The following is a 19946-nucleotide window of genomic DNA, read 5'->3' as shown; positions in this document are numbered from 1 at the left end:
ACCTAACGAAGCTTGGACGATACCTTAGTTACCGGAGAAATCCGAAATAATAAGTTTTGATCAGCGTTCGATCGAAAAAAAAACTCTTTCTTAGCGTTTTATGCTAGCGAAGCGCGCCGGCGTAGATATTAAATTCCCAGCAGTCGAGCAGGGATTTTACTCGTCTGATATAAATTCTACCATAATGAGTCGTTTTAGTTCTACGCTTTAATATCTTGAGAATTCAATCTGTGCGAAGGATGCTTCGTAGGTTGCAGTGAGAGAGGAGGAGCAGGTGGGGGGGGGGGGGGGGGTTGGATGGGAAGCTACCTGGCAGTAGAACGTAAAATATCATAAAGGCTGATTGTAAAACATGATTGTCGATGCCGTATTTTACAAGGGGGGAATCGACGGGATCATTCGAGCGAATCAACGCGCGAGGAAAAGGATCGGTAACGCGGGAGGGTACGTAAGAGTCGACTCGGGACGATAGGCACGTACGTACGGGTTAAGCGCTAACTTGTATATTTTCGCGGTGATAAAGTATCGGTCGTTACGCTATACAATAGGAAGCTATAGGCATCGTCCCGGTCGCACGCGTCCTTCACCAATGATATATGTATGCTACAGTGTACTATATACTATATATATATATATATATATATATACACGTGTATGCAAAACTCTCTCACCAGACACGCGCAGCAAGAAAGCGCCTAGTGCATAAATTGATCCCACTGTGCCGCCACCGACGCCGCGCTCCTGCCCTTGCTCGCCCGCCCCTCTCTGCCGCGAGCTTATACCGTGTACACGTTCAATGGCGAAGCTGCAAAAACTTCAAGTTGGACGATCGAAGCTATAGATTGTTTTTATTAAACTTCCGAGCAAAGAAGAGCGATAAATTCAATGTAAAAATATCACGGCACTAAATTCCATTTTTAAAGACGCGTCATCCAGTGTGAGAGAGAGGGAGGGAGGGAGGCAGGGAGGAAGGGAGAGAAAGACGAAGCATTAAAAATACAAATTTTACAGACGATTAAAACTCAATCAAATCTCCGGTGCCTTTTATTATTCCTCCTTCGAAGAAATATTATGTCGATAAAAGAAGCGGAGACAAGACATTTATGAAGTTTAGGGGCTGAGTTTTTTTATTAGGAAGGAGAAGGGCATTTTCATCGATTTTATTAGCTTCCGAGCTGTGACTGAGGAGAAACGATCGGGTTCTCGAAGGAACGTCCACGAGGGTGCCTCTCGATCCCTCGAGCAGGAATTCGTGCAAAAGTTTCGCTTTCCGGTATGTCCGTCACGTAAGCAGGGCACGGTACGAGGCCTTCCATTTCACAACCGGTTTCAATGAAATTGGAAACATTTTTCAGCCTCGGCACGCGTGCGCACATATTCCGACGAAAACTCCTTGTATACGTTTCTTCCGTACATGTGCACGTTCGTGTGGATCGCTACCCACCAAGCCACAAACTTTCAAGTGGACTGGAGCGATAAGGTTGCGAACGTGAAAGACCAGAGACTGACCAATGTGCTTTCGAGCATTTATGAGTAGCTGGTCTGCTGTGTTGCTGCTTCTGCTGCCTCTATACTCAACATTTCATTCAGCTCGAGCAAATCCTTCAGTTTCCGCTGAAAATCGCACCACGCGAGCTTCCAAAGAAACGTTTGAATCAACCTCTGTATATATATATATATATTGCATATTTCAACGTCTTATTTATTTGATAATGTATACGTGCGTTCGTAATTTATAAATATGCCATGGTCCAGCTATAATAACGCGTTTGAAACCAGTTCTCTTATGTAGCGTGACGCGGTCGGGGATGACGAATAAACAGGGTGTGATGTAGAATCTTGCGCTCGCATATACGACCGTAATATCCATGGGACATTCGGAGAGTCTACGCGGGGCTCGCGAGAATTATTCTTCGTTAAATTCTCATACGGCGTTTATAAAGCATTACATATTTGTTTTCCGAATAAAACTAAAGGATACATATTTATACGCGAGGAGAGTTTCGAGGCGCTATCGATGGAGAGAAATTAGTCGTGCGGCAAACGACCAATAGACGCGAGCGTACGCACACGCAGCTCCAGAAGTGGTTTACACATTGGGTTATCCAGCCTCGTGGATACCGACGAGCACTAATATATAGCGGATAAAAACAAGTACTTGAATGTTCTGTTCCCCGCGTCATAATCCAGTCTAATTGCTGTTATACGACCTTACCTAATAAAGAGGAAAAAAGTTGGCACAGCTGCGAGATGCAAAAACCAGTTTTCAGTGGATCTCTCGTGCGAGTCGTGCGTATACGCATTTGCGTGTTCCTTGGACGTTGCGCTCGCTGCTCGCGGTGCTGCGCTAGCCGACAACACATCCGCATTCTGGATCAACGACTGTGGACGCCGCAGCGCGGCGTATAGCTATACAGTCTTGTTTCTCTCCTCGCTGCGCTGGATGATCGACTCGGGACAAATCGGAGCGCGCGATGCTCTCGATTTTCGTAGGATTATTATTTTGATAAGGACAGCGCGATACCGTTGCCTCGCTCCATATATGTAACTTCGATCCCGCATTACCAGTTCTCTTTTGCGAAAAGTCTCTCCGTTACACTCGCGTCCAACGAGATTTATCATTTCAGATAATACCTTCCAATAGCTGGAAAATTATTTCCGTTATTGCGGCCGACTTACCACACGGGACAAACATGTTCTAACAAAAGTACCATCGACACACATACACCGACACAGTTTCACCTGTCAACGCAATAACTGTTATTGCCTCTTAATGCAATATTGATATGGTTTTAATTCCTGTACTGGGTTCGTTCCATGCGAAATGTTTTCCGTCGATGTTCCATGTTTTGCTCAAAGTCCAAAGAGAAGGGGGGGGGAGGGAGGGGGGTAGTGAGAGAAGGAGGAAAAAGTCTAAACACCGACTGGAGTATAACGGCGTGTTTGGGCCCTAGAAATAAAAAACAAGATTTATATACACACGAATGTCGAAATCGTTAGATACCGAGCAACTGTTCGTAACCGTTATTTTAACGGCACGAAACAATTGACACAAAATGACTTGCGCATTGTTGGCAAGGAAGCGACTTTCCTCATGGCAATTCATCTCAATTCCATATACTCTTCCGCAAAATCGTACACGTTTCCGGATACCTCGGACACGCGAGCGATAATAAAACTTTGCATTTCAATAGACCAAACTCCCGTTAATATTACTTACTTTCAATTACATATATAGGCTATTACTGGAATTACCCACCGCGTCTCTGATTTGCAAAATATAACGTTAGAACAAGCGAGCGAGAGAGACTCGACGCGTTAATTATATACATAGAGCAGACAATTAACTAATACCGTTTCTCTCTTCTCTTCTTTTTCAACAGATTCTTCTCTCGCACTTTGACGCATTCAAGTTCCCGAGCTCCGAGGTGGTGCAATTCCGAGCTCTGGTGACGCCCTGCATGCCAGCCTGCGAGCCAGTGCAGTGCGACCAGGAGGAATCTACCGGAGAGCTGCGTTCGGTGATTTCCTACGGCAGACGAAGACGCCGTCGCTCGACGGGCTCGTCGTCCCAGAGTCGCGAGGATCTCCTGCTGGTGCAGTCGATTCAGATTACGGACAAGTTTGGCTTCGAGAGGGAGGGTAAGGCGACCAATGGCAGCTCGGTATCGCGAGACACGGTGTTCATCGAGAACGAGGATGCTGGATCCGGCGGAATGGGAGTGTGCATAAACCTCGGGGAAGCCATCGTGGCTGGTACCGTGTTCCTGGTGGCCCAGATTGCCATCATAGCAGCGTGGACCTTCTCCTGGCAACGACGCAAGCAGATTCTCAAGCATCAAGAGGCGCTCTCGGTCTCGGTATCCGTGCCTGGTATGCATTCCGGTTCTCCAGGACGCACCGACAGCCTCTGCAAACTCTACGACACCGGATACTCGGCTCGGCGATTCTGAGTGGCGAGGACCGATCGATCCAGACCACCCGCTAGTTTCGTCCTCCTTCTCGACAACGTCCTCCCTCCTAGAATCTTCGACCGCGCGTGCACCGTGCTGCAATCGGCACGCGACACCCGCGATATCCAACGAGCCGCCGTGCGTTGGGCGATCTTCTCCTCGTTCGACCTTCGTCCCCTGCAGCCGCACCGAGGGAAACGCCGACGTCCGCGTCGATGTCGACGTCGACTTCGACGTCTCCGCCGGTGAGTCCGTCCGGACGGAAGCGGAACTCCGATGAGTCGTCCAACGCGACGTTTTACCTCGTTCACGGGAATCGTGCAAAACTTCCAGACTCGTTCTGGCAGTAAAGCTCGACGAAGCGGATCGCTCGATAACTCTTGCTTCCTCCTCTCCCCCCCCCCCCCCCTCCCCCTCCTCTATTCCCATCTTAATCACTAATTTCATTATCTCTTATTTTCACTCGACCTAAGTAAACGAGTAAGCAAATAGTTATACGTAAGTAAGTAAGTAAGTAAGTAAGTGATTATAAGCAAGAAAGCAAATAAGTAAGTAGACAAGGTAGGATCGAGTAGAGTGAAATCGAGCGTCCGCTTCGTCGATAGTTCATACTATATACTATACAAACGCTCTCTTCGACTTGGCAAATGACCGTCAAACGTATATATATATATGTATCTCCCGTATCTTTTCCGCCGTTTTTCCGCTTTGCTATTGCGACTAACAACGCTTTGGGCGTCCAATCGAACTTGTAGCAATAATCCAACGCCACCGGAACGTGGAGAGATTGTCCAGTGTGTGTGTGTATATATATATATATATATATATACAGTACAGAGAGAACTCGCTTCGATTTAAATTACAGGATCCGGCTGTCCAGAGCCGGTGATACCGCTAGATGCGCGCCAGTATCCGCTGGAACTGGGCGCGTTCCGCATAATCAGTGATCGCCAAGTCGAAGATACGTATAGGAGTCGAATGGGATAGAAACTGCGCAGAGCGCGCGGCACCGGGGAGTCGCAACTCGCACGGCGAGAGAGGAGAGCGCGAGCCTCATCCTCGGGCTGCTTTGCAATGTCCGTATACCATGGCGCAATTATTATTATCCGTGTGTGTGCAGCCGGCAGCCTTTAATTAACGCGACAGACAGAACCAGCGGCCTCCGGATGAAAACCTCACACGCTCCGTCGGGTATTGACGAGTCGGCCGGCCGCTTCCGCGAAGATCCTATCGTTTAAAACCGCAAAGGTATCCGCGGGACAATCTCGCTACGGCCGGATGATAGTCACGAAGAGATTCAACGATCGGGACAGCCTCGATATCAAGTTGCTCTCGATGTTTCTCTCTTTCTCTATTTACAAGTATATACATATATATATACGTACTGTGGATGCAACATTGGGTATTCGAGAGGAGGCGCGGGGCACCGTGGCGTGGCTCCCCGAAGGTCACGCTGCGCCCTGTGAAGAGCTTTTGCCAGGAAGACCGCCCCCTGGAACTCTGATTATGCATAGGTGCGCTTATTGCTCCGAGTGCAGGCTGGAAAGAACAGATTGGTCGCAAGTATAGCTTGGGGGAGGTGGGGGGGGGGGGGTGGCTTCGTGGAAGGTTAATTGCCTCTTGTAGCGTCTCGGGATAGGCTAAGCTTCCGAGGGTGGAACTTTATGGGGTAGATGTATGGTCCTCGGCCGAAGGAAAATGCTCCTGGATAGCGCGCGTTAACCATCTCCATGGCAGGGCCACGTAACCTCGATCCCCTTCGACTTAACCTTTGGCCACGTCCTGGCGCCCGTGCACCACCTAAGGTTAATTTACATCGCGAAACGTGAGCTTATCAATCTGGACCACTCCAACCGGAAGGGATTAAACACTGGATTTTTCCAGAGTACCGTGCATCACACACTAGCAGCATACGGTATATATGCTATATCGTTTAAAGGCGATAAATTCTTTGGAAAGCGAGTTTGCAAACATATACATAATATAATCCAGGAGGATCATACTTTTGGGAAAATCGAAAGTTTTGGAAACAATCGTGGCCGGGCTCATAACTGAACTCGAATGGATAACGTTCCCCGGTTGACTGCTATTTAACGTAACAAGCTCTCTGGTGAAGTTGCCGAACCGCTTGTGCCTCGAAATTGGAGCAATCGAAATTTGGTGCACGAGACGGGCTAAGCCGGTAAAACGTGATACACGCTACGCTGGATAAATTTAAATCGGTTAGGGGACTTTATCGATTTCCCCAGGATACACAGCGGCCACTGAAAGGATCGAATTAATTGAGAAACTTGAAGATTAGAATACACTCGCGAAGACAAATACTAGTCGGGTCGGTCCGATTGCGAGGTTTGCGTTACAGTTAGCTCAGCTTTGGATAGTACAGCTTTGACGTTTGCCCATAGTGGGAGGAGAAACGTTACGCCACATTTCCTTCGTATATTCATGCATCAGCATTTCTAATTTGTGCGGATAATCATTGCCTGTCCGCCTTAACGTCAGCCTCCATAAGTGGATATTTACAATGTTCCGCGCGATAAACGAATCTTTAATTACAACCCTAGCAACGCTTTTCGACATCTGCCAAGCGATGGGGGCTCGTTTCTAAACGAAAATCCAATAGAACCGGATGCTCCTCCTCCCTCGCTCGTCTCTCGCGTGCCGCAACACTCTCTGCCTATAAAACTCGTATTTGTCCCCTCTCTCTCTCTCTCTCTCTCATTCATTTTTTTTTTTTTTTTTTATATCAAGTCAGCGCGATAAATATCACACGAATTTATTCGCGCTTTGCGAACGCACTTGTAAATTCTTAGATGCTTCAAAGTTTGGACAATGTTTCGCCCAACTCGCGAGTCTCTGCAAAAGACACTTTATTGGTCAAGAGTGAATTGTTTATATTCGCGGATATCTGTGGGCAAGAGTTGAATAGAACAGAGAACAGAGGTACATTCGCATTCGAAAGTTATCGATCGTTCGCAGTGCTCAGTTCCATTGTTTGATTGAATCAAAAACAAATTTATTCTTACCACTGTCCGGAAATTAAAGTTAAAACTGGTTTTTCGTGTCCTTCTAGAGGGTAAGAGAGAGAGAGAGAGAGAGAGAGAGAGACGGGGGATGGTCCAGACGAAAAGTTGGCGTTCTCGCGCGAATGTACTTTATTTACAGCATGTGCCAGCTGATAACTGCGGGACACAAAGTCATTAAAACTACGTACGTATAGAGTATATATATATATATATATATATATAAGGAGAAGGGAGAAACGCGAAGAGTCTAAATTCGTAATTTGTTGGAGAGGCAAAAAATCTTATATAGTAAATGGATATTTAGGCAAAAAAGGAGAAAAAGAAAGAGGCTTAAAAAGCGAAAGCATTGTGGGTAATCTGTTACGCCCTCGTCATACACGCTCAAAAGCAATTAGAATCTTGTAGAAGGATCTTTATAGTTATTTTTTGTTTTTAGCTCGAGGCGCCGAAACACTTTTGTTCGCTTCTACGATTGGATGTACGACGATGTTTCTGCTCGCAGGCCTTCGCTCGCATCAGAGACGTTTGAGAAATTAATGAGATTTTCATTTCCGTCTAATGACTGTTTTCACTGTGTACTATCCATACACGATGTAGCAGCATGCCAAGCGAAGGTGCATGGCGCGTACAGTAAATGGTGCGACTCATAATGACTTATGATTAAAGTAAGATTGAATTACGATAAAGTTAAGAATTTTCGCTAATGCTGAGATAGTATATCCAAGTTGCTTGTGGTGAGAGGGTAGAGCCAATTATACAAGTTCGACGGTAATGTACGGACGCAAATGATCAGTGTGGTACGGAGCGAGAGAGCGCGCATATATGTGCGTGGACGTATGTACGCGTGTTTAAAAAAAAGCCGCGCGTATATATATACATACCCTCGTCCGGTGCCGACACATCATAGAGATATACAATAATAACAGCGCGTATATATATATATATACATATACACATATTCGGATGTGTACGAGGTGACGTGAGAAGAATCTTACTCTTCTTCGCAGCTCTCTCTCTCTCTCTTTCTCTCCCTCTCTACCCAGCGCGTCGCGGTTCCCTAATAGAAGGGGGAGAGATATTCAAGCGGTACGATCAAATCAAATTAAAGTAATAACTACCCTAGCCAATCGACTAATTTGCTCATTAGCTTAACGCGATTCATGTAGCACCTTGCACATCGCCGAGGGCGAAAATTCGACCGAGATCGTTCTCGATTTCACACGACGGCCAAGTATTGTAAAATTGTCTCGCGTCACCCTGTAGCGAAGCAACACATTTCAAGTAGTACCATACGATAAATCCGAGCACTTTTCATCGACTTGTTCGAACACGGACGCCGACGAAGAAACGGGCTGCGTGACCCGCCACTCCATTGCGCCACGTTTGATCCAAGTCAATGGAAACTGCCGAGTAATTTCCGATTAAGGTTTTATCATTAATTAATTTTAAAGTGCATAAGATGAAAGTAACGAGCAAGCATGTATCTCTACATAATGTATTAGGATTAAGAGAATGAAAAGGACAAAAAAACGTGTGCGGCGTTCGATCGAGATCGGTCGAGACCGATAAAGCGCGCGAGTTTAATAAGAAGGAAAAAGTTGAAGGAGAAGAGGAAGAAGAAGAAGAAGATGAAGAATGAGATGAGGAATAAGAAGAATATTGGGCTCGAGGACGATCGCTCTCAAGGATATATTTCGCCTGCGTCTTTTTTTTCGCACCGTTTCCGGGAATCCACGTGAAAGTACGAACGTGGCGTCGTCAGTTCTACGCAGACAAGTACACTCGTTTCCTCGTTAGTCCCTCTCCTTTCGTTTCCTTCGCCTTCGTTGTCCCATGCCTCGTTCTCCAACCTCACGATCCTCCCCCCTCCCCCCTTTTCCCACTCTCTCTCTCTCTCTCTCTCTCTCTCTCTCTCTCCTTCGCAATGAGCAACGCTGCCGTCTTAACGAGCGTTATGTTTATATCCTGGCTTCTCTCTCTCTCTCTCTCTCAGCGCGATGAGTGTCTGCGAGCGTAGATGACGTCGGTGCTTGTCCTCGAGCCCGAGGTGCGCGCCTACTCCGTGCAAGCTCCAAAAGCTCGAGTCTGTTCTGTACCCTGACAATCGTACGTGTGCGTATATCCCTCCTTACGTCGTTTTCTCCCTTATTCCACAACATTCCCTATTTTCCTCCGAGCTTCCTACACTTGGCATCCCCTCCCGTGTGCCCAAATTTATACTCCTTTAACAACGATGGCCGTCACGTACAGAGCTTACCCGACGACCGAGCATTCTTTTTACGCGCGCGCGCACCAGCATCATCGCTTATTTATTTTTTATGTCAACGTATACCACACACTTCAGAATACTCGTATACCCTATCCCCTTTCAATTCTCTCTCTCTCTCTCTCGCTCCCTCTATCCCTATCCGGTATACCTCCTCCCACCAATTCTCATGATATTTTTGTTTCTCCACTACACACAAACTGCTATGTAATTTAACAATTAATTTTACTGACCATATACATAATGTGGGCGTGTTTCATATTAATATTTTTTTTTATATCCATCGAGACGTATCCCATTTGCCAAACGTCGTACTTGTCAGTACCGTAATCACGCACGTTGTACATAGCATATATGGTACAGAGCAAAATAAACTCATTTTATAATGAAGACGTTGTGTCGTTGCTGACTTGTTTTTTCTCCTTGGTCCCTTTGACTGGTGGATCGTTAAAACGAATCTTAACCCACTTCCTCGATGGTCCCCCCTCCCTCGTGTGCTCACCGATTGCCAATAATTCCAGCGTAATAATGATGATTATTATTGAAGTGGCCAATCTCAACGTAAATAATTATACCCCGTTAGAGTGACATTCCTTCAGCGTTGTTAAGGCCGAGCACGAATCTCGTGCAAACTACTTTACCCGATTCAATTATTAAGAAGAGCAGCAATAAGGAAATAAAATGATAATCGCTACTTGGAAATAGCAGATTTTCCGTGTACTCTGTATATATATATATATATATATATCGATAAAATTTGTTTGCACTCCCATCGTCCAACGCGTATTTATTTCGTCAACGGAGGGACACGAGTGCGGGTGAGAGCGGAACAAGGTGAGTATTAATTATCGCACATCGTACATCACATTGTATAAATGCAAAAATAAAGCGGAGAATGGTGCGCGGGCCTCGGGGTGAAGCCAATGACGACGGTGACGACGGTAGCGTGGAAAAAGGTCTGGCGCGGAAAATGGCGAAAGAGGAAAATAGCGCCTCGGCGAAGGTTGGCAATGTCGGGATGGCAGGCACAGCGCCAGAATGGTCGGAATGGAGAGGAAGAAAGGAGAGAAGAATTAAGGAGCGACAGCGCGCAGCGGGCCGGTCACGATGCGTCGTGTTTCTTGCGCAGGCGCACGGCAGATAGTAATAATTCCCCTCGCTTCGTAAATTATTTTAATGCGTTTACTCGGAACGACTGGCGAAAGAAAAGCGGCGAAGCCGTGAGTCGAGCCACTTGCCAGAGCAATTCTTCATCCCCACCAGGCCATTTACAAACGTGGCTTCATTAACGGAATGAATAAAGTCAGCTAAGGAGCGAACGAGCGATACCGTCCGCTTTGCTGGATCACACAGGGGGGGGGGGGGAGGAAGGGGGAGAGAATAAGTACCGCCCATGCTGGATTGCTGACGGCACACTTTATCTCGGCTACGTATCAATCGAGAGCATCACAAATTACGCCACAAGTTATTGCACCTTGCCACCGGTTATTACGCCGAGTGCGCAGGTGAGCAATCTGTCTACCTTTACAAGTGTTTCTGATGCTTCTTAAATCATATTATTAACGGTTTAATAATATCGAGTCGCGGCATATCTCTATAGTCCGAGCAGCCAGCATCGATAAATTAGTGACTCATGCCTTATTCCTTCGCATCAATGGCACCCATCCTCCTCTATCGCCCGACTCGCCATGCTCTCTCTCCTCCATGGATGTATAATAAAGTAGATCCATTTCTAAATCAGCTTTTCATATAGAAATATCCGCAGCTTTAACCGCCTTGTTCGCTCGCCGTATTATGGCCAACGTTGAAAGCTATGAATCATCGAGATGAAAAGTTTTCATTAATTCTCATTATTGAGGCTCTCGCGTCAGGATGGAATGAAAATTGCTCGTAGTCATCAACTCGCGATGCGCTTAAAGTGGGAGGGTTTGCTTTGCATTATACAGTCGGTTAGCAGCGATCGCTCTTGCGTAGAGCGTGTAACGCCGCGGTGCTTCTCGTCAAGTCAACACACTGCGCTATTGAAAGCCTCGCGTACTACGTGTACTCTGTGCAACCATGAAAGCAGGGGCCTTTTGTTCTCTCAGCCAGGTGTTGCCAAGGCCTTCGAACTGTCAAATATCGTTAGGCCGCCCTCCGTCCTTGCGTGCTGTACGTTGGAAAGTGACACAACGGCCTCTCTACGAGTTCGGCTACAGCCCGCACTTTGTTTCCTCATTCGCAACTCGCTAGTGGAATTATATGCAGTTATGCAGTCAACGCCAGAATGGGCGTTCAACGAAAACTCGCGAAAATTCAATTACACTACGACTTTTGGCCTCACACTATATGTATATATATATATGCATTTACGAAATACACAAAGTAGATGGTAATAGGAAAATTCCTGCATCGGTAGCAATTGAAAATAACGATATATGCATGGAAATCGTGCGTAGAGTTGAATAAAATTCGTATCGCATGCAGCGTATCAAGATTTCAACCGACAGAGGATGATTCGGTAAAAGCCTCTCGCGATATTGTCGAGCCACGTTAATTCGATAACACGTACAGGAAAATAAGGCATAATTTATAGGGTATATTGAGATTGATCGATTTCAACGATAGGATAAACATTAAGCACGAAACACGCTGCGCGACTCATTACCGAGAGTATATGCACGCACGCGCATGCATGCGTATGCGTTTGGAAGAGTGCAGAACACGAGTATGGAGAGAGAATCAAGGGAAAATTTCAGTCTCGCGTTAATATCGAGAACGAATTTCATCTCCAGTATAGACTTCAATTCGACAGATCAAACAGCTGCGATACTAGTTTGTGGAGCGGGGGGTGAATGCTGGTAGTAGTAGCCGATCGGCCAGGGTTAAATTGGAAACGGTAAATATCAGTCTGCATTGGAAATTGTCGGCAAACATAGTTGAAGGATCGTGGGGTCTATCAGGAGTTTACAAAGTCTCTCGAAGCGCGTGTCGAGTATTCGATTAAATCGGCGTGAGAATCGAGTCGTAGCGCGCGGGGCTTCTACGTCCAATGAAATAAGCAGCGTGCGACCAAGTGGTGGCGAGATGCAATTTATCGTTGCTTGCTCCAACGAAAAATGCGAGTCGTCGTCCAAGGTGGATTCGGCTGCGACGTCTGCTGCGACGGCGGCGAGTCCATTGCCAGGAACTTGACTATACTATGTTAATGAACCGGATCGAGATAATGGCATGCAATGCTTCTAGTTTACGGCTTTGCTAACGCGATCGGAAATATCCACGAAGCTATTGGGTGACGGTGGCTAAGGTACGGGCCAGGTTATCGACCCAAGACGCTCATGCTCATCCGCTTTCCTCGCTTCTTGCTCGCTCGCCGCGCGCGCGGCCCTGGCTCGATCGCTGCTTCTTCCTCGCCAAAGGCTGCTGCGCAAACCGGCCACCGGAGCTATATATAGTTGCGTTTCCACTATTTCCCAATGCCTCCGCGGAGACGCGACCCCGTCCCACCGTCGCGTCGGCCCATATCCATCCAATCCTATCGTTCCGCACCCCCCCCCCCGTTCGCCACCACCCCAACCGCGTGTCTTCCTCCTCCAACCCCTGGCTGCGAGCTACGCTACCACCACGCCGCATTTCTTCCGGAAAAAGAGGCAAACTGCTGTGCAGCATCCACGCAAACCGAGCTTACTACGGAGAAGGAAATTTTCACGCTGTAGTTTTTCTTTCTCGATAGCGATATTATATAAGAGGGGGATGTGCGTCGTCGCTGCAAAATCTTACGTTCTATTTATTCCGGAATGCAGACGAGAGTCGGAGAGGGACACGCACGCCGACCGAGCGACTCCGCTGACGATCAGTTTTCTCCATTTCCCGAATCTCCGCAGCAGCTTTTTTCTTACCTATCATTGTTGACAAGTCGTTAATAGCTATTGCTTCGTGCATGTAGCAACCTCTCTCTTATCGCTGGCAGACTGTGTAAAAGAGAAGCCGCTTAACACATGCAAATTGACTGCCTCGCCAATACCTCTCTAGCTGCACAGCGCTATAAATATAAAAATCCCTTTCCCACGGATAAGGTATATATATATATATATATATATATATATATATATATACGCTCCTCATTACACACAGTGAGAGCATTTAATTTGCTTAAATAAATATTTGTAGCAGGCGTAATGCATACGTGCAGGAATCGCAGGAATGGAGAGTACGTTAATATCTCTTATAAAGATCATAAACCTATATTTGAAACCGCGGCTATATATACTGGATGGATCTTAAATGGTGGATGAAAACTGGAGAATAAAATAAAGTCGGTGGTGCGGAGTGGAAAATAATTATTGATTGCATCGTGAGAGTTGTTGCATGAGAAAGTGGAGGTTGTCTTTTCGCTTATCAATCAAATCATGGAGGATATAATAGGGTAGAAATGGTATTGCATAAGTGAGTAGTGCAATCCCTGTATTAGGTGTTGGTTGTCTACCATCGTGATACTGATGATCCGGCTGAAGGGGGACCTGGGATGGTTAGGAGCTGCGATCAGGAGGCAGGTTCTATTAGAGACCGGGTAATATCCTGACGGGGCAGCGGTGACCACGCGAGATCATCAGTCACCGAACGTCACCTCGAATAAGGGCTGTGACTATAAGACGTCCACTATGAGAGAGTCATTTGTCAAAAGTCGCGAGAAGCGTCTATCGATATATTTCTCTCTCTCTCGTTCCCCCACTCCTCCTCACCCTGGCTCTTCCTAAATTGTACCAATTCCTCACGATCCGAACAATCCGATTATGCAACATTTCTCTTGCTTATCAACCAGTCGAATTTGCTCCCTGGGATGCATCCCATTCATCAGCAAATGTCCCCAGGATTCTCCAACACAAGTATCTAAATAGTACCTCATCAGCAGCATCAAGAGACACCATCACGAGACCTAATCTCGAACGAAGTTTCGACCGAAATGTAACGGTCCCTTTTGCATACGCACCTCATCTAACGTAAACCGAAGTATCAGTCAAAGGGATTCAGACGAAATTTACGCTGCACCAGCGTAAATAGCGCATATTCTCAGGACTCTCGAAGCGAACAATTAATAACCTGATTCTCCGCTGCGAGGTATAAGGAGGTACGTAATAATTTATTTCGTATTCTACGAGCACGACTGTGATGTTCCTGGCAGTATTTAACGAGATCTGTCTTTCACGAATAATGTTATTTATCAGGTAGGATTAGAGGATAGGCACACAAAGTTCTTTTTTCCATGCAGACTCTCGACATTCGTTCATACAATTAGGTCGCCGTGGAATTTAATGCTTTTACGTCAAGGGAGAGAAAGCGCCAGTGGTAGAAAAGTGTTTATAGTATACAGTTTGTGGGAAGCGTATACACTCACCTTTTTAGATTGTGGTATTTGACATTTTTTTACGCTTTTAAGAAACTTCTTCAACGCGATGTTCGCTCGTCAGGAACAAAGCTGGCGGTACAAAAAATTGTAAGTGTGCAAACAAATAAAATTATAAATGAAATACACATCTTTTTTGAAATCATGAGAGTTTATTAAAAACGTCCTCTGTTAAAAATTGTCACGTTTCCTTATATTTATCCCAAAGCTCCATAATATTTAGTATATACACTTGAAAATTAATTTAATTTAAATACAGCGAGCTATAAAATTAGAGAGTTAAAATTAACGAGAAACTAATAAAACTACAATATTCATAATTGACGGGGCAAGGCGAGGCGAGGCGAGGAGAAAGAAAGAAAAACCCGATGATGCTACCGCGTTTACCTTTCGCCGTCCTGTAAACCCTCAACTCGACGTAGGTCGTGACTCCTAGCTACTCGCCAGGATCGTTGATAATTAGTTTAAAAAGTAAAAGAAAAATTCTTCCAAGAAAATTGATGAAAAAACACCGATCCTATAATTTTTCTTACAAGGCAATTATCAAATTTTCTTTTCCCTTTACATTGAAAGCATACGCGTCGTTCCGAGTGTAAATTATCCCGTAGTCTCGCGTCTCTGAGAGAAAGACTATGCAGTGGTGGGTGGTGATGGCACGGAGGGTAGAGGAAGAAAGAAGGGTATAGCCACATTCTCGAGGGGAGGTCGAGCATACAGCGCGATGGAAGGTAGGTCTGGTTCGATCTACTTGGTTATACCGGGGTGAGTCGAGTGGCCGTGGTGTCACGTAAATCCAAAGAAAATACCTCTTCGTCTTCGCTCGGTTCACAGTTGGTAGCGTAGTCGTTTCTCCAGATAGCGATAGCTGCAGGAGAACATTTTCCACTTGCATTCTTCGCGCGGGACAACTCTGGCATAGCATCGCCATTGCTTTTGGGAGGAGACACGGTGATGGTGCGCCGTTCAGGAGAGGAACGCGTACGCGGTCAAGAGGAAAAGAATCGGGAAAAGAATAAAGGAAGAACCGATGGATATACATATACAAACTGGCCCTCCATCCCGTTGAATAGCACCAAGGCCAATAGCGAGAACTACACCTCGACGGATACGATGCAGTCTGGATTCCTGAGATTCGCTCTCGCTGCCCCTCATCCTCTCTTATTGTCTAGGAGAAGCCGCGGTGAAACCTATTCCGAAGGATCAAGTGGGTGTACTCGCGGTGAATTGTCAAATGGAGAACAGCAATAACCTTGTACGTATACTCCACTGTGATTCTACCTTATAACTAGCTCTGATTATTCATCTTTATTTACAACTCCATAGATATGTATGTACACAAATGCTGTGTATTCTCACCTGAAACTATAATTTCCACATTTTCCCTCGCATATTTTCTTAAGAGCGCCCACGTCTTTCGATACCCAGTTCTGTATTCCTCCGGTACCATGCAACCGCACTCTCGAGATTCAAGTATTCTCCTCATCGCGTACGTATACGTCTCCCGTTCCCGCAGCTGCCGTGAACTCTCAACGAATCGCAGTGCTCTGATGATTTAGCGCGATGAAATCAGACTAGGAAGTACTTAGGCGTCGAATAATGATTGACAAAGGAGTTTGGTGTGCTTTCCCTTCGAGGTGCAGGCGTGTATATATTGACTTTTATCGGTCGTTGCACCAACGGGAACCACGAGAGATGATCCGTTGCCCGCCAAGTCCATGAAAGAAAGGACGCGCGGCGAAAGTGTGCAATGGAGGTGTACTACTATTATTAACGCGATAGAACCAACTTCTCATTGGTACGAAGCTTTCGTCCGAGCTCGCTCGATGCACGCACACCACTACCACTTGTGGTAATGACAGCTTCAAACTTATAAAATTAGATTGCTTTCAAACAGAAAGCTCATCATAACTCGTCCACGTATCCCCAATGGATTAAGCATAAACGGTTATCCAAAGTTGCACTTGAACTTTGTGCATTTAACACGCTATACTTACGAAATAGCTTCCCGATTAACAAACTCCTCGTGTGCAAATTACCACAGCCTGTAAAATATTCCTCTTTAATGCTAATTGGGTATATAAACCGATTTTTTGTTCCACAATATTATTACAATAATGGTCGGTGGTTGCAATTCAAGGAAATATACAAACTTTTTTCCATGTGAGATAACTTTGGCAAAATTTGGCCAATATTTGATATATAAGAGGGAGGTCATACTCACACACGCTCGAATGTATAACGTAATGCTCTTAAATGGCTGTGGAATACGCGACAATTAGTACTTTGCGGTTCCATCGGTGTAAGGACGAGGACAATAGATTCGAGGCAGCGTTCTTTCTTCTGTGGCTGATTTCCCGCGGGAAACTAATCCTATTCTAGGCGGATAACTTTTCCTTATTGGCCAGGTGGCCCCACCTGACCTAATATACTTCAGTTGCTGCTGACGTTTCAGGATACCATTGAAACAGATCAAAGTTGCACTGGCAACTCTCCGAGAGAGGATAAGACTTCCTAGAGCTCGGAATAAAAGGAATCTGAATTTAGTTTTATTGCATTTGAGATTTTATCTTGGAACCAGGGAAAACGAGACTGGGAGGTATTAAAATTTCAGTAAACCGCGCGACGACGTGTATAAAAAGCGCGTATAAACCCTTGCAAAGTATATAAATATATATATAAAGACGTGTTTCGCTCGAGGTAATTAGATTCGATGAAATGGGATAATTTAATGGATGGGAATGGTCAGTTTGCATTGCACGAACGTGGCTCGGGTGTAAAGTGAAACCGAGGGGGCTGGCTGCTTCTTACAGAACTCAATTTCATGATAATCGCGGCAATGGACACACCGATGGTCGGCATGCATTAAGCGACTCTCGAGTTATGACCGTCTAAAGTTTCCAACTGCCACGTTCCGTCGGTGTGAACTTCGTACCTTACCTGCTTCAACGAGTTATGCAAATAAGAAGGTAGCAAATATTACCTATCGATGTTTCTTTTCTCTTTCGCTGAGCGCTTGTAACCTCACACGGGGGAATAACGCATAACGATATATTTGCCACGCTCTCTCAGACTCGATGAAAAGCACCTGGCGATCAACGACAAATTATACATTAGATTCCATTAGACTCTATATACCTCCACTAATATAAGCGAAGCATCTTAATGCGTACGAGTGCGCGTGTGTATGGATGCAGATACTATTATGCATAGCTCGCCCGGGAGAGTATATATGCCAGATGTATTCAATAAGAATTCGCTTTAAACAATAGAATTAGTTAGAATATAAAGGAGCGCTGGAATAAAAAATAATCCTTTCGAGACTAAAGAGAAGTGGAAATGTAGCTTTAATTAAATACAATGTAGCTAATTCCTTTCCAATAACGAGCGGAGCTTTAAGGCGAGAGACTCTCGAACGCGCGGTCTTTCGACGAAAAAGGAAGAAAGTATAATTAAAAGTAATGTTTCATAGTTGGTGAAATAAGAAATTATCCCGTAATTGCTGCTGCGTGAAGCTTTTGATTATCGCAGTCATGTATATATATATATATATATATATATATATAGGTTGAGAGAATAATGTAATTGGCAGGTGGAAAAAGAGGCCAATTATATGAGTCATCGAGTGGTGATAATATTTGGTTTTCGAGGGTATTGCTTGCTCGTAAACAAACGATGGTGTGGGAGGAATGCAATGGAACGGTGCACGAACGGAAACGGTACGATATGCGGGTGGTAGGGAGGCCGGTGACGGCTTGAAAGAGAGAAAAAGGGGTTGGGGCCTGTGGAGATTGGCTGAAAACGGTGGCTTCGTAAGCGTTGCAAGCGGCAATACAGCATAACGACACAGCCAAATGGTTCGACCATTACCGTGCCAATATTACTTGCTCAACTGAATTATTGTGTCGAACGGCGGCCGTGCGAAATATCTGGCATCGATATTGAATCTGCGGCGATGCACTGGCCAGCGAGGTAGGGTGGGGACGGTGCGAAGACCCCCGGAGAAAAAATAACCACAAACCAAATTTTATGGCTTAGCTTACCATTCCATAAATTTCCCATCATCGTTCCGTGCTCCATTAATTAATTTCCCATTTTTTCACATTCGTATCAAATATATTTGCGCTATTAGCGGCCGGCTTTTTTTTCTACATAAACTTACTGCCTTTTTCTATGGAGTGTATATATAGTTGTAAAGTACGAAGCGTGCGAAGATAAAAGGATTAAACCGCGTGGAACGATTATTCAACGTTTCTATTCCACTGAGCCTTATAAACGTCAATTTATCGAATTAATCAAGTAATTCCATATGAGAAATATACCTCATCCATCTGTCTAGAAACTTTTCAACGGAGTATTCGATACATTCTCGAGCATTTCCGCAGCTTCGATTATAACCGAATTATTCATGACTAACCGGAATTTTTCACGATGGAATACATAGGTTTTTTGTTAACAAAATCCATAAAAGTAAAGTACAAGCTTTTCGTACAAGTTGTATAATGCTGACTTTCTTCATAAGCCTCTAACAGATTTCCCTGGAATATTTTCGTACTAATGTATGGTAGCAAAGTTCACGGATTATTTTAAACCCAACAGCTTGGCATTACTCGTAAAAATATTTTCATAAAATCTCCTGATAAAAAACAAAGAAAAAAAAAGAATGCTGTTGAGTAACACGGGAATAACGATAAATAGACAAAAACGAATTGAATTATTTGAAAAGAGATCCGACAGAGAAGCCGATTAAGGGATGAGTTATTCAGTTTTGTGGAAAATCCCAACGTTTTAGTATCCTCGCACATTTAAAAAATTCCCATTATTACAAAACTGAACGTATAATTAATGGCTGCGCGTATACATCGTTAAAAAATTATCTCAATTTTAATCAATGGAAAACAAATTATTGCTTTGCACAATTTTTATGTTACCGTACAGTTACTCCTGTATATATACACATCCTGTATTTGTAATTACTATCTACCAACCGTATTTAAAAAGCGCTGTCCACTTCCCGTATCATAAGGCTAATATCCTACATTTTTCTTTATTAAGTACACAAGGTTTAACAGTTCTCAAATATAATCTTGCGACTTTTTCCTCTTACGAGGACGTTTTTATACCTTTTGCTCTTCCTGTACAATAAATCTACATTCTTGTCCGTCTACCCTACAATTAAACGCACTATATTGTTTTCACATGCATTATTTATTTCCCGTAATTTGCAGTAAAAAAAAACCTTCGAATGTTGCTGATTCAATAAGAGAATGTGAAGTTTCGTGGTAACAAAAGTGGAGCGGGGGCCGAGGTGCGGGATAAGA

At 44.9% G+C, this 19946-nt stretch overlaps 2 protein-coding genes across 8 annotated transcripts in view; one reads left to right on the top strand and one right to left on the bottom strand.

Annotated features, from left to right (window-relative positions):
* LOC136778340 (uncharacterized) overlaps positions 1 to 4319 on the top strand; it is a 143762-nt gene extending 139443 nt beyond the window's left edge. For both annotated transcript variants that reach the window (XM_066735094.1, XM_066735095.1), the window contains one exon: positions 3384 to 4319. In XM_066735094.1, the coding sequence (XP_066591191.1) occupies positions 3384 to 3953 (570 nt within the window). In that variant the 3' untranslated portion in view covers positions 3954 to 4319. The remainder of the gene's footprint in view (positions 1 to 3383) is intronic.
* Atg16 (Autophagy-related 16) overlaps positions 1 to 19946 on the bottom strand; it is a 334508-nt gene that overhangs the window by 189622 nt on the left and 124940 nt on the right. The gene's annotated exons all lie outside the window — the stretch shown is intronic.

The sequence above is a fragment of the Prorops nasuta genome, unplaced genomic scaffold, assembly GCF_024137725.1.
Source record: "Prorops nasuta isolate Cenicafe-Biocafe unplaced genomic scaffold, Cenicafe_Pnas_1.2 PNAS00014, whole genome shotgun sequence".
Taxonomy (NCBI): Eukaryota; Metazoa; Arthropoda; class Insecta; order Hymenoptera; family Bethylidae; genus Prorops; species Prorops nasuta.
This window is presented reverse-complemented; position numbering and strand designations above follow the sequence as displayed.